Source organism: Oreochromis niloticus, linkage group LG19, assembly GCF_001858045.2.
Source record: "Oreochromis niloticus isolate F11D_XX linkage group LG19, O_niloticus_UMD_NMBU, whole genome shotgun sequence".
NCBI lineage: Eukaryota > Metazoa > Chordata > Actinopteri > Cichliformes > Cichlidae > Oreochromis > Oreochromis niloticus.
Window position 1 is genome coordinate 28,774,214 of NC_031983.2, and position 14,850 is coordinate 28,789,063.

General features: G+C 44.4%; 2 protein-coding genes across 2 annotated transcripts in view; both read left to right on the top strand.

Annotated features, from left to right (window-relative positions):
• The window catches only part of LOC102077873 (AT-rich interactive domain-containing protein 1B), a 167,209-nt gene that overhangs the window by 39,120 nt on the left and 113,239 nt on the right, over positions 1 to 14,850 (top strand). Inside the window, 1 exon segment of the mRNA XM_005477682.4 lies at positions 12,499 to 12,669. Coding sequence (XP_005477739.2) covers positions 12,499 to 12,669 — 171 coding nt within the window.
• LOC109195961 (uncharacterized) lies at positions 9,186 to 11,649 on the top strand. The gene is made up of 2 exons (XM_019348778.2): positions 9,186 to 10,854; positions 11,263 to 11,649. The coding sequence occupies exon 1, from the start codon at positions 9,358 to 9,360 to the stop codon at positions 10,531 to 10,533; it is 1,176 nt and encodes a 391-aa protein (XP_019204323.1). The 5' UTR covers positions 9,186 to 9,357; the 3' UTR covers positions 10,534 to 10,854; positions 11,263 to 11,649.

The window sequence follows — 14,850 nt, forward strand, 5'->3', positions numbered from 1 at the left end:
GGGATTCCCATGATGCACTGGGTGTTTCTTCTTCACTCACTATGAGTTAACAGACCTCTCTGCACTGAATCATACTTGTTATTTTGTCTTTATCCTGTTTTCCTTCTCTCACCCCAACCGGTCGCAGCAGATGGCCCCGCCCCTCCCTGAGCCTGGTTCTGCCGGAGGTTTCTTCCTGTTAAAAGGGAGTTTTTCCTTCCCACTGTCGCCAAAGTGCTTGCTCATAGGGGGTCATATGATTGTTGGGTTTTTCTCTGTATGTTTTATCGTAGGGTCTACCTTACAATATAAAGCACCTTGACGCGACTGCTGTTGTGACTTGGTGCTGTATAAATAAAATTGAATTGAGTTGATGGCGCTATAAACTCTTTCGCTGTACGTGTAAACAGTGGGCTGATGTCGGAGCAGCCCGTGCAGACGGCAGTGCTGCTGGTTAATGGGCGATCAGCTGGGAGAGCGGTGTTGTTGAAAGTAGCACACATTCTGCATTCGGTGATGAAAGAGGATGAAGAAACTCAGCCACAGTCATCCATTCACAGCTTTTAAAGCCTCTTACACTTCCTGTCAATGAAAGTCCACTACTCACTTTGCTAATGCTCGTGATACGATGATGATGATGATGATGTTGAATGAAGCACTTCTTGTGGAGTCTGCCTTAATTCCTCTACAGACTGTCCAAATGGCTCGCTGTGGACTGAGTGTGTGTTTCTGTGAGCCAATGATGAGCTACGTATCTGAAAAACATTTGTTTAATGTTAGCGACGTGCTTACGAGGACGGCATTAATCCCGAAAAGACTCAACTGTCACATTATCCCAAATATTTCGAGCAATGTTCAAACCTGTAAAATCTGCCACTTGTGTCGATGTGTTTCATCGATGAATCGATTGGTATCATTTCTCACACATGAATGTATGTTTGATGTGATTGTTCTGATCAGGGACTGGACACCCTACAGCTGACCTGAACACATATATAACTATCTGTCACATTATTAAACATCGTTCATTTTAATTTAAATGAGAAGAATGAATATACATTCATATTAATTCTCATGCATTCTTGTGTTTATATGCACCTGATTCCTACCTGAGAGCACCACACAGGTGATCCCACACTTTTCCATGACATCATCCATGTCCACACTTTATGTTCAGTGCAGTGGAGGACAGTGGGCTATCCAAGTACTCAGCAGTACAATAAGAGCCACACTAAGAATTAACCATCGCTTTAAAAAATAAAATGTGTAGTTATTTAATCAGCTTGTTCACAGCACACATTTTGACCAGTCCTAGCAGGAGAAGCTGTAATAGCACTAATTACATTAACAGTGGCTTTGATCCATGTAAGGGTCTCTGTGCGCACAATACAAGGCCTCCACATGATATGCAGCCACTGTTAATGCTGTAATCAGCTGGGTAGCCTTAGATAAAAAGGAATGCACCTCGTAAAGCCTCACAGGACTCAAACTATAAGTTACTGCACTTTGAAAACTTGAAGAGCTGGTGTATTTACACCCTTACAGCAGCTTCCTTCTAATAGAAAACAAAGAGAGTTAGCAGTTGTGACTCTGATGGGTCCAAACTGCATTTTTATATCCAAATTCAAAGACCAGACCGAGTCTGGTGGAGTTTATTATCTGCTCCTTAGCTTTCCATCCTTTTGTAAGGAGGGTATTTGTAGCACTAAGAGGATCTTTTCTGGAGGTGCAAACCGAAACACGCTCTCTCTGTTGGACCTGTTTTTCTGTGATTTGTCTGTCACGCTGCCCACGTCTATCTGCTCCTCCGTCTATCTGTCACTGTCTGCCCGTATCCGTCGGCCTGCCTGTCATCATATTTGTCTGAGGAGGAAAGAAACCCACCCGTGGTTGTCTGGTCTCGATCTCCATGGCGACCCGATCCTGACCAATCCCGGAACAGTAGCATTCCAGTCGAGACCCACAGTGTTACGGCGGCCTGTCATCACCGATGGCGGGATAGAGTTGCTTCTGTTAAGTCGGAGTGGCTTTGATCCACAGCTAATGGCGTGTGTGACAGACAGAGGGAGAGAGTTTGTTTGTATTTCTTACTTTAGCAAATCCCTGCGAACAGACGACTGTGCATTCACTTAAGTATGTCGGAATCAGATACTGTGTGTGTGTGTGTGTGTGTGTGTGTGTGTGTGCGCACATGTGTGTGTGTGCGCGTGTTTCCCCGGCTTGCAGTAATGATTCCAGTGGTGCTGTTGGCATGAGCGGGGCCATGCTATTAACCTCTCTGCCAGCTAGACTGATCTCACCCTGTCTGTCTGTCTCATCGGCCTAATGACACACTCTCACACTCGAAGCACAACACACTCACACACACTCGTGCACAGAAACCTGTCCTTCCTAATCAAATTTCCACTGAAGTGAAAAGTATTCCACATTGTCCAATCATCTCCATTCAGAGAGTCAAAAAGCTTCTGCCGGTGCGGAGAGAATATTTCTTTTTTTACGACCCACTCAAAGGAAGGTACTCTTCAAAACTGTTTGAAATGTATTAATCTCAACTGTTCCTCTGCAGCCTGATCAGATTTTAATATTTTTACACCAGCCATCAGTTACTGCATGACTTTTACGAGTGGGTTTCCTCGCTCACAAGAGTCAGAGTAAAACTCCAGCGTTGCTTTTAGTCTGACGAGGCAGCAGTGCGGCGGTTACGTCACGCTGGAGTCCCCTCTAACGCCATCCTCCATAAATCACTCTGAGTTTGAGTTTTACTTTGCCAAGCCTGCCACAGGAGATTTAAAGGGACATTTCAAAGTTTAGGACTCGGGGCGCACGGCTTCGCTCGCGCCCCAAATTACAGCCTGTGTGCACGTTTAATGAGTTTGCGGCAGAGCTCCTGGCGGAATAAAAAAAAGCCACATGACATAATGGGGAAGAAATATGACATGAAACGTGCTGTCATATTGCTTCACCCGTGGTCGTAAATGTTGTTTAATAATGTGCGTTTGTGTGCATGCGTGTGTGCGTGTGTAACCCGGTAGAGAAAACTGCCTTTGTTATTTTTTTCTTGTTTTCGCTTTATTTGTATAAATGTATTTTCATTCTTTTATTTTGAAAAGCAACATTTATTTTGAAAAAAGGAAGTGTGATCCTCCAGCAAACTTTATTTTTCCTGTTGCCGGATCACAAGGGATAAATGCCTTTTTCATTGGTTGAAGGTGGTTTTAGCCCCGTCTTCCAAAACACCAGACCATCATTTCACATGAGCTAGGTCTTTTCGCACGTGGAAGTAGATGAGACAGGCCACGGATAGCTCGTGCAGAATTTTCTAACATTTTGGTGAGTTGAGCCCATGTGTTTGAAAGAATAAAAATGTGTTAGTCTGTTGCTAAAAGTTGTTTCTTCTGTTCATACCAATTCGCGAGTGGTAATTTGCTGTTTAAAAACGATGGAAATGCTGTTTGTGGTAGAATTTGTTAGTATACTTGAAGGATGATTGAAAAAAAATCTATTATCTTGCTGTTTATACCTATTAATCACAATTTCATGGTTAAAAAGAGAACGAGAAATTCATTTGTTGTTTTACATGGTTAAAATAATTTCATGTACAACGAGAGATATATTCAAAGCATGCATGTAATGTATTACTGTGGTAATGTGGAAAAGATAAAGAACTGAAGCTATAGCTGTGATACGAGAGAAGAAACGGAGCTGGCTGTGTGCAATAATGTTAATATTGTTGTGCAGGCTAGGTTTTTTTTCCCTTGTTCGTGTGGAAGGAACTAAGATTCTGGATTACGATGGATTCTCTCCGGATGGAGATGGCGAGCCTGAGCCCGGACTGAACTTTGCAGAGGAACTTACTCTTCTTCCTCGACGGAGACTTCGAAGTGGTAACACACAAACCACAAACGAAAGAGAAAAAGAACTAGACTAAGAATTTCTGACTTGACAAATGACCAAAGACAAAAGGACAATTGAACATTGAGCTCAAATGACTATTTTTGGGGTTATTTTTGTTGCCGGCTTATTCTGATTATTGCTATTGTTATTATTACCATTACTACTGTCAATGTGGAATTTGTGTCTTGTTTATTTCATTTTTGTGCAAAATAATAACCGTTGCTGCTCAAATTCCTGTCTCCAGCCATTTCATTCCGTATTCGCCTCGCTTTCTATTGTAGCCCTGCCGAACCTAGCAACTGGTCTGTAGTTTGGCTGTCCTAAACTATTTAAAATGAGTCAGTGGTTACAGTAAGTCTTGGCGAGCCAGCCAGGAGCCTTTTTCTCATGTGATTACAAGTATATAACGCACCCAAAATGGAGCGTCTTGTTGAGCGTGAATCTGTTAAAGTCCCAAATTCGGTGATAGTGAGCGAAATAGCTGGAGATGAGCAGATTGATGAGGTGACTGAATTCCTAAAACAGTATGGGTCAATCTCAAGAGTTTTAAAGGTAGATGATAGTAAATCTGAGTTTTTCCCGAGTGTTGTTGTTGAGTACAATTCAGGTACTGCTGTTGATGCTCTTGAGCCGTTACCTTACAACCACATATCCGATAGTGGAGTTAACTATAGAATACAATCTCTTGCAAGCGTATACACGCGATGTGTGGGGAATGATACAACCAAGTCATATCTCACTGAGTTAAAAAACCTAGCCAAAATGAGCGGCCGAGGGTTTGCAGATGTTCTGAAGGACATGATGTCACAGATTGCTGAATCAATCAAAGAGCCTGAACGTGATCAATCAGAGCAAATTGACTTACCTGAATCTCCCTTGGCTGAGTTTCAGCCTTCAGCTGTTGAACCCAGTGTTGATGGTGCACAACAATCGAACCACTCAAACCACACTGCAAGAAACCCAGCTCATAGTGCACCCACCATACCTGCACCTGATTTAAACCCTCCTGAGGTGCAGCGTGTAGTAGTTGAGCACATTGTGAGAAGAGATGATCATTCAGTGCAACATTTTTCTCAAAAACTCAGAGCTTTTTCTGGCAAGGATCCCCGGCCAACCTATGAGCCAGATTATGATACTTGGCGTTCCAGTGCTGAACTAATCATGAGTGACACTTCCCTGTCGCAACTGCAACAATCGCGAAAGATTCTTGAGTCTCTCTTACCCCCGGCAGCTGACGTAGTTAAGCATTTGAACCCCGACAGCTCACCTGCAGACTACCTTCAGATGTTGGATTCTGCCTATGGGACAGTTCAAGATGGTGGAGAGCTTTACGCCAAATTTCTTGACACCTTCCAAAATCCAGGTGAGAAACCGTCGGCATACTTACAACGCCTTCAGGTAGCTTTAACTCACACTGTAAAACGTGGTGGTGCTTTAAGCAATGATGTTGACAGACTCCTTGTCACGCAGTTCTGTCGTGGTTGCTGGGATGATTCCCTTTTAAACGCACTTCAATTAAAACAAAAACGGACAAATCCCCCATCTTTTCCTGAGTTGCTTCTCTTATTACGCACAGAAGAAGACCAAAATGCTACCAAAAACATGCGAATGAAGCAACATTTGAACATCACCAAACAAAAAGCGACATACCACCTCCAAACAGTCAAAGGCTGCTTAGACGAAAATGAAGACACAACCACCTTAAGCTCAATTAAAGAACTCTCAAAGCAAGTTGCAGAACTCCAGGCCCAACTGGTGCGGCTGACTGCGAAACCGAAAACACAGAATTCCAGATGTGCCCCCCATACAAAGTTTAAAGAGAACCGAAAGCCAGACAGAGTGAGCAAGGAGCCCACAGAACGAACAGTTAAAACTCAAAGTACCCCACCCAAACCGTGGTACTGTTTCCAATGTGGAGAAGATGGCCACATCAAGCCAAACTGCGAAAATGAACCAAACCCAGCTCTAGTTGCTGAAAAGCGCAAACTGTTTAAAGAGAAACAGAGGAAATGGGAGGTTGAGAACCCTCCTGCCGCTAAGGAACAGTTAAACTGAAAACAGTCTCTATTGCGGGGCAAATGGAGACTGCAGCCAGGCGATCATGTCCCACTAAGTACATGCAGCGTGCTAACTGCAAGCAATCTGTCACTAAGCCACAGAAGTATAGTCTGCCAAAAGGGTTGGTTGGCTCTAAATGCACAGCAGTAGTTAGCATTTCTGGCATTAATGTGAATTGTCTCCTGGACTCAGGGTCACAAGTGACCACAGTCACTGAGTCGTTCTACAAACAGAACTTTCCAGATCAAAACCTTAACCCACTCTATGATCTTTTAGAAGTGGAGGGTGCTGCAGGTCAGCCCGTCCCCTATTTGGGTTATATAGAGACATGCATTACTTTTCCAAAAGACTTCTTAGATGCAGAGATTGACATACCAACCTTAGCTCTTGTTGTTCCAGACACTCATCCAAACAGTCAGACCCCAGTGTTAGTGGGAACAAACACGCTTGATGTCCTTTATGAAAAATTTTTGGACCTTAACACTTCCGACTACTTACCCAGTCCTTGCGGGTTTAGAGCCCTGTTGAAAACTCTCGAACTAAGACATACACAGAACAAAGATGGGAACATTGGGTTAGTTACCCTGTCGGGCAAGGCTACAGCTGTAGTTCCAGCAGGCCAAACAGTGGTTTTAGAGGGATCTGCTAACGTTCACTGTACTGCAGCAGACACATGTGCCATAGTTGAACACCCCTCTCAGTCTTCCTTGCCTGGTGGCCTTTGTGTTAAAACTTGCTTGATAACACTTCCTTCCCGAGCTCCACACAAAGTGCCTGTTATGATTACAAATGAAACAGAACAAGATGTTACTATCCCGTCTACTTGTGTCATTGCAGAGCTGGGAGCTTTCCATTGTATCCTGTCCCAGCATAATGTCACCAGTGTTAATGAGTCAGCCAAAAACAAGGCACCGCTGAATTTCAACTTTGGTGACTCACCGATTCCACATGAATGGAAAGAGAGGATAACCAAGCAACTCAATGACATTCCGGAAGTATTTGCTTTTCATGATCTTGACTTTGGGTGTACGAGCAAGGTGAAACATTCCATCAAGCTTAATGATCCGACTACCTTCAAGCACCGTGCACGCCCTATACACCCTCAAGATCTTGAGGCTGTCCGGAAACATCTGCAGGAGCTGCTTGCTGCAGGTGTGATAAGAGAGTCTCAGTCACCCTTCTCGTCTCCCATTGTTGTGGTGAGAAAGCGGAACAATGATGTGCGTCTATGTATAGACTTTCGCAAGCTGAACTTGCAAACAATAAAAGACTCTTACGCACTTCCAAATCTGGAAGAGACATTCTCTGCCCTTTCAGGATCCAAGTGGTTCACGGTCCTCGATCTTAAGTCTGGGTATTACCAGATAGAGGTTGAGGAAGCAGACAAAGAAAAGACCGCGTTTGTGACACCGCTTGGGTTCTGGGAGTTTAACCGCATGCCGCAGGGCATAACCAACGCCCCAAGCACCTTCCAGCGGCTGATGGAGCGCTGTGTGGGCGATATGAACTTATGTGAAGTACTCGTCTTTTTAGACGATCTCATCATCTTCTCAGATAGTTTGGAAGAACACGAACGACGACTTATGCGGGTACTCCATCGCCTTAAAGAGTATGGCCTAAAGTTATCGCCGGAAAAATGTAAATTTTTCCAAACCACAGTTCGGTATCTTGGGCATGTAATCTCTGAAAGCGGAGTTGAGACGGATCCCGAAAAGATTCAGGCCCTAAAGACCTGGCCACGGCCCAAGAATCTCAAAGAACTGAGATCTTTTCTAGGGTTCTCAGGTTACTACAGACGTTTTGTAAAAGGGTACTCGTCCATAGTACGCCCACTCAATGACCTCACTCGTGGTTACCCACCACTCCGTAAGAAGTCAAAGTCCAAAGAACCCAACCAGACCTACTTTGATCCCAAACTGCCATTTGAGGACCGATGGACCGCAGAGTGTCAAAAAGCTTTTGACTCCATCATTGAAAAGCTAACGTCAGCCCCCGTCTTAGGCTTTGCAGACTCGAAGCTGCCTTATGTGCTCCATACCGATGCCAGTACTACTGGCTTAGGTGCAGCACTCTACCAGGAGCAGGAGGGTCAGCTCAGAGCCATAGCTTTTGCCAGTCGTGGGTTATCAAGAAGTGAAGCACGATATCCGCCCACAAGTTGGAGTTTTTAGCACTCAAATGGGCAGTGACCGAAAAGTTTCACGATTATTTGTATGGTGGTCAGTTCACTGTAGTTACAGATAGTAACCCACTCACATACATATTGACCTCTGCTAAGTTAGATGCCACTGGCTATAGGTGGCTTGCCGCTTTGTCTAACTACAACTTTAAGTTACAGTATAGAGCGGGCAAGCACAACCTAGACGCAGATGGGTTGTCTAGACGTCCTCATGGAGAACTCGTAAATGATGTCCAGTCCAGGAAAGAGCAGGAGCGTGTAAGCCGATTTGTAGAGCGTCACCTAGCTGACACTGACACCACTGACACCCTAAAGCTTGTAGATAGTGATGTTGTCCAAGCAATCTGTCGAAATCACCTTGTAAAAGTCAGTAATGATTGTCAGGATAGTGGTGTTACACTTGTAGAGTCACTTACCCTCTCAGCTGATGCGATCCCAGACATCTATGTTTCAGAAGAACATCATGGCTTACCAACCATTCCTGCCTTGTCCCAATCAGAAATTAAGGATAAGCAGAGAGCAGACTCGACAATCAACCAAGTTATCAAACAAATCGAACATGGCCAGACACCTCCACCGACTGTTAGAAAAGAACTCCCAGATCTCCCTCTTTTGCTTAGGGAACTCAGTCGATTGGAAATGCACAATGAGGTGTTATACAGAAAAAGACAAGATGGAGACCAGGTGACCCACCAGCTTGTTCTTCCTGAGGAGCTCAGAGCTTCAGTGCTCCAAAGTTTGCATGATGACATGGGCCACTTAGGTATCGACAGAACCCTTGATCTGGTCAGAACACGATTCTATTGGCCACGCATGGCAACAGAGGTTGAGCAAAAAGTGAAAACATGTGATCGTTGTATACGGAGAAAGAGTCCTCCTGAAAAAGCAGCTAGACTGGTCAACATAACAACAACCAGACCTTTAGAACTCGTCTGTATGGATTTTCTCAGTCTAGAACCAGACAGTAGCAACACACGTGATATCCTTGTGATAACCGATCATTTCACTAAATTTGCCCTTGCGTTGCCCACCTCTAATCAAAAGTCACGAACGGTCGCCAGGTGCCTGTGGACCAGTTCATTGTCCACTACGGCATACCTGAGCGCCTGCACAGCGATCAGGGTCCTGATTTTGAGGCAAAACTAATAAAAGATCTGTGTGAGATCTCTGGGATAAAGAAAATAAGAACTACCCCGTACCACCCACGTGGTAACCCTACTGAACGATTTAATAGAACACTACTTAGTATGTTAGGAACACTGGAATCCAAACAAAAGTCTCACTGGAAAGACTATGTTATGCCATTAGTACATGCGTACAATTGCACCCGTAGTGATGCAACAGGGTTTACACCCTACGAGTTGATGTTTGGTAGAAAACCCAGATTAGCTGTTGATCTTGCATATGGACTTCCTCTCAGCAAAGATCAAAAAGTGACACATTCACAATATGTTGAAAGTCTCAAGAAACGGCTAGAGGAAAGCTATAGGTTAGCTTCTCAAACCGCACAAAAAGTGGCAGAAAAGAATAAGGCCAGATTTGATCGCAAAATAACGGTTTCTGAACTTGAACCTGGGGACCGGGTTTTAGTTAGAAACGTGCGGCTGCGTGGCAAGCACAAACTTGCTGATAAATGGGAGGCAGACATCCATGTGGTAGTCAAACGTGCAGGCGACCTACCCGTTTATACTGTTAAACCCGAGTCAAAGCAAGGTCCCTCCCGAACTTTACACAGAGACCTGTTGCTTCCCTGCAGTTTCCTCCCGGTTGCCACCGCAGACACATCTGAGCCACAGCAGGTTCACCGTCCTAAAACGCGTCAAACTGTTGTCACAGAAAGCAATGAGGATGAAGAATCAATGGAACTTGACAATGAACTTTTCATTCAATGGGTTGATGATTCCCCATGTGAAGAAATAACCAGATTTACTACTGTACATGAATATCCAAAACCTTCTCATGAACCAGACATTACAAACTTACCTGATTGTGACCTTTCTGAAACTGCTAGCAACAAGGAGCCGAATATGGATAAAAATGCAAGCAAAGATGAACTTACCGATCATGTGCTTGTTGAAAACTCACCAGATGAAGACGAGATTGGAATTGACAATCCTGTGGACAATGGAACCGAAACCGTATTGGATGAATCGCCTGAGGATTCAGTTAAAGAACCAGGAAACCAGCCTGTTAACTCACCTGATGAGATGGACAGTGGTGATCCCATTACAACTCAACCAGTAAGACAGTCAATAAGAATCAGACATCCACCTAAAAGACTTGATTATCCTGATTTAGGAAACCCTCTGGTGACTGTTGTGAAATCACTTTTCCAGGGTTTAAGCATAGCCTTTTCTGAGTCCCTAAATAATACAGAGGGACAGTACTGGCTACACATGCAACGAGACGTGCATGATATTTAGCTGGGGAGAGTGTAACCCGGTAGAGAAAACTGCCTTTGTTATTTTTTTCTTGTTTTCGCTTTATTTGTATAAATGTATTTTCATTCTTTTATTTTGAAAAGCAACATTTATTTTGAAAAAAGGAAGTGTGATCCTCCAGCAAACTTTATTTTTCCTGTTGCCGGATCACAAGGGATAAATGCCTTTTTCATTGGTTGAAGGTGGTTTTAGCCCCGTCTTCCAAAACACCAGACCATCATTTCACATGAGCTAGGTCTTTTCGCACGTGGAAGTAGATGAGACAGGCCACGGATAGCTCGTGCAGAATTTTCTAACATTTTGGTGAGTTGAGCCCATGTGTTTGAAAGAATAAAAATGTGTTAGTCTGTTGCTAAAAGTTGTTTCTTCTGTTCATACCAATTCGCGAGTGGTAATTTGCTGTTTAAAAACGATGGAAATGCTGTTTGTGGTAGAATTTGTTAGTATACTTGAAGGATGATTGAAAAAAAATCTATTATCTTGCTGTTTATACCTATTAATCACAATTTCATGGTTAAAAAGAGAACGAGAAATTCATTTGTTGTTTTACATGGTTAAAATAATTTCATGTACAACGAGAGATATATTCAAAGCATGCATGTAATGTATTACTGTGGTAATGTGGAAAAGATAAAGAACTGAAGCTATAGCTGTGATACGAGAGAAGAAACGGAGCTGGCTGTGTGCAATAATGTTAATATTGTTGTGCAGGCTAGGTTTTTTTTCCCTTGTTCGTGTGGAAGGAACTAAGATTCTGGATTACGATGGATTCTCTCCGGATGGAGATGGCGAGCCTGAGCCCGGACTGAACTTTGCAGAGGAACTTACTCTTCTTCCTCGACGGAGACTTCGAAGTGGTAACACACAAACCACAAACGAAAGAGAAAAAGAACTAGACTAAGAATTTCTGACTTGACAAATGACCAAAGACAAAAGGACAATTGAACATTGAGCTCAAATGACTATTTTTGGGGTTATTTTTGTTGCCGGCTTATTCTGATTATTGCTATTGTTATTATTACCATTACTACTGTCAATGTGGAATTTGTGTCTTGTTTATTTCATTTTTGTGCAAAATAATAACCGTTGCTGCTCAAATTCCTGTCTCCAGCCATTTCATTCCGTATTCGCCTCGCTTTCTATTGTAGCCCTGCCGAACCTAGCAACTGGTCTGTAGTTTGGCTGTCCTAAACTATTTAAAATGAGTCAGTGGTTACACGTGCGTGTGATGAGAAAACCCCAGCCTCCATAGGAAATCCGCAGAGGAGCGAGGAGCACCTGGCGCTGTCTGTAGTCATAACAAACGACAAGAAGGGATTAAGGCTAGATTTGTATTTGTGCCAGCTTGTTACATGCATTCCCTGTTCACATTCTCTCTCATAACCACCATGTAATGCAGCATTGGCACTTGGCATGGCTTCGCCCTCCTGAGTTAGTTTTTTAACCGCTCTTGCTCTGGAACGCCGTGGCTCATTCGCGTGTCCCTCATTAAGGTCACGGCCTGGGACGGCGACTACAGTAATATCCGGCGCACCTCATCCCATCTGCGAGCTGTCCGAGTCGGAGTTAATGTAGAGAGCAGGATGCGTTTGGCAAGGCAGAGGACATAAAGTTAGCGGTTTCTGCAGCGTGAGTTCATTAGGCAGAGCGCTGCTGGGAGGCGCGTGTCAGCCTGCGAGGAGCTAAATTAAGAGCCTCTCGCTGAGGGACAATCACACCAATTGGAAAAAAGGATAAGGGACAGTTTGTGTAGACCTGTGTGGGATGCTTTTGCTTCTGGCAAATGTATGATTGACGACTGCAGTATGTTACCTGCCACCTGCTTTGATATCCTACTAATTGCACCTGGCAGCCTCTCTGCATTGCTTTTAATTTAAAGTGAAAGTCTTGCTCTCAGTCCTGACCTTAATACCTCCCCTCTAACTGTCGTGTGGTTGGTTGTTTCAGCAGGTGGTGCCATATGGCCAACAGGGGATGGTTGGATACAGCCAGCAGCAGCAGCAGCAGCAGCAGCAAGGGGGGCAGCAGGGAACCCCTCCGTACTTCAGCCCCCCTCATCAGACCCCTCCAGGACCAACCCCAAGCTCCTACCTGCAGCCTCGGCCGCCACTGCAACAGGTACCAGCACACGGGCCGTAAACCGAGACCAGTGAGGCTTCCTGCAGGAAACAGCTGTGCACACATTCACGTTTACTTCCCCTTTACATGAGGAAAGAGTAAATAGTAGCCATAATTAATCAACACAACGAGGTTTCATCCAAATCTTTTTCCACGTTTGAGTTGTGCTGAGATTGGAAAAAGCATCTGAACAGAGGAACTGTGTGTGTGCATGTATTCATATCTTTGTGGGGACCAAAAATTCTGGTCCCCACATGTTTGAAGACATGTTTGAGACTCAAAATGTGGTTTTAGTGTCAGGGTTACAATTGGGTTAGTGAAAGCATTATGTCAATTAGCTGTCCCCACAAGATATGAAAACCTGACGTGTGTGTGTGTGTGTGGGGGGGGGGGGGTCCAGGCCCATTACTCTTTCACATTATTCATGAGACATATTTTAGGTAGAGCTCACTCTCTGCGTTTCGAAATATTTGACTGTTTTCTCGAAGCACGCACACTGTGCAGAAACATTTGCATGCAATGCGTGTTTCAGAGATTGGACAATCATAGTGTATAAACACATATTGTATATTTTCAATGAGCACAGGCCTGCCAGTGCAAACCGAATTCTCAGAACAACAAAGGGCCTGTTCTGCAGATATGGATCGAGACGTGTCCTGCCAAGTTTTAGCGTGATGTTCTGTAGAAGATTTCCACTGGGAAGCTGGCTTCAAGCAGTTGTTTTTTCTGAGTTGAGTGAAGTCTGCCCATGTGTTTCCCATCCACTCTGCAGCCAGAGGGATCTATCTATCAGCCCGCATGGAGTGACTCTGGCTCGCAGTGTTGCCCTGGATCATTACAGAGAGAGCAAAACAGAGCAAAGGAAAAAAAGTAAAACGGGAGAAGACGGGAGAGATTACAGAAGAAGTGGACGGGAAAGGACGGATCAGACTGAAGAGGAGGAAAGAAGATCAGTTTGAACAGGATATGTCAGATTATGGAAACGGTGGTGCCGCGAGCCCTTCCGCAGGATCGTAGCTGATAAAGGCATTTAGTTTAATTCAGTCAGGATTGCCTAAAAAAAGAGCACTTCAGTGTGAGGCAAAAGGCTGAAGTGGCAAATAAAAAAGTACATAAAATAGCGTGCATTAATATGGATTGAGCATTAACAGTAACATCACAGTGCAGCTGCAGATATGTGTTGATGATATCCATGCAGCCAGTGCACGACTGAGCACTGCACACTGCAACACGGATCAGGATGCTTTCCCTCTATAATGATGCATGTTATCCTTCATTACAGAGAACATCCATGCAAAGAGACGTCATCCGACACATGCACTGGATAGGCCGTTATCTGCGCAGGCTGACTGCCGTTTGGCGGCGGCGGTTAGCTGTTATACTGTGATTTACCGAGATGTAGTTAAAACTTTCTTCGGCAGACTTGAATACCGAGCGCACCGAGACAGAATGCTGAGCAAAAAGCCATCGTTAGCACAAAAGCAGGTTGTCAAAAAAGGAAATCATCAGTGTTAGCATATAGTAATTTTCATGCTGAGTGAATGTTTCAGCCAGCGCGCCTTTTGTCTCACGCTGAAAAAGCTCTTACTCTTGTTTCCTCACTTAACATGCTCACACACACAGGCTGTGCAGCCTACTGAGCAAACATTAGTCACTCTAACTGGGAGAGGCTGAGATCCATGGCCGCGTTGACATTTGGTGACAGTAATGGTGTGTTTTCATCATTGCCGATCACGCGGCGGCAATTGACCCACGCTGACATTTATATACCAGGTAGTTCTGCCCGAGTGCTCCCATTGGCCGAAGTCATTTCACCTGTGCTGATAAGTCCCATATTGGTTGCTATGCCAACTTGTGTGCTGACCGGGGAGCTGGTCTCCCTCTGTTTTTCATTGTTATGCAAGCGTGCTCCTTTAAGGGCAGGCACACAAGCTTGTTACGGCTACATGAAAGGCTCGATACCTTCGGCAGCTTCCCACCATCTTTACCTGTAATCACGACGCCCTTCCTGCGTGTTGAAACAACGGTGCAGCATTTAATGTTGCTTTAGCACAGCAGGCAGTGAGTCGCCACCTCCTGGTTCCTGCCTGTCTGTCACACTAAAGACCCGCTAAATTCATTCTTTCCATCTTCTAATAAGCTCCCGGCTTGGATGCAGTTATGTTGCAGCCATTTACACAC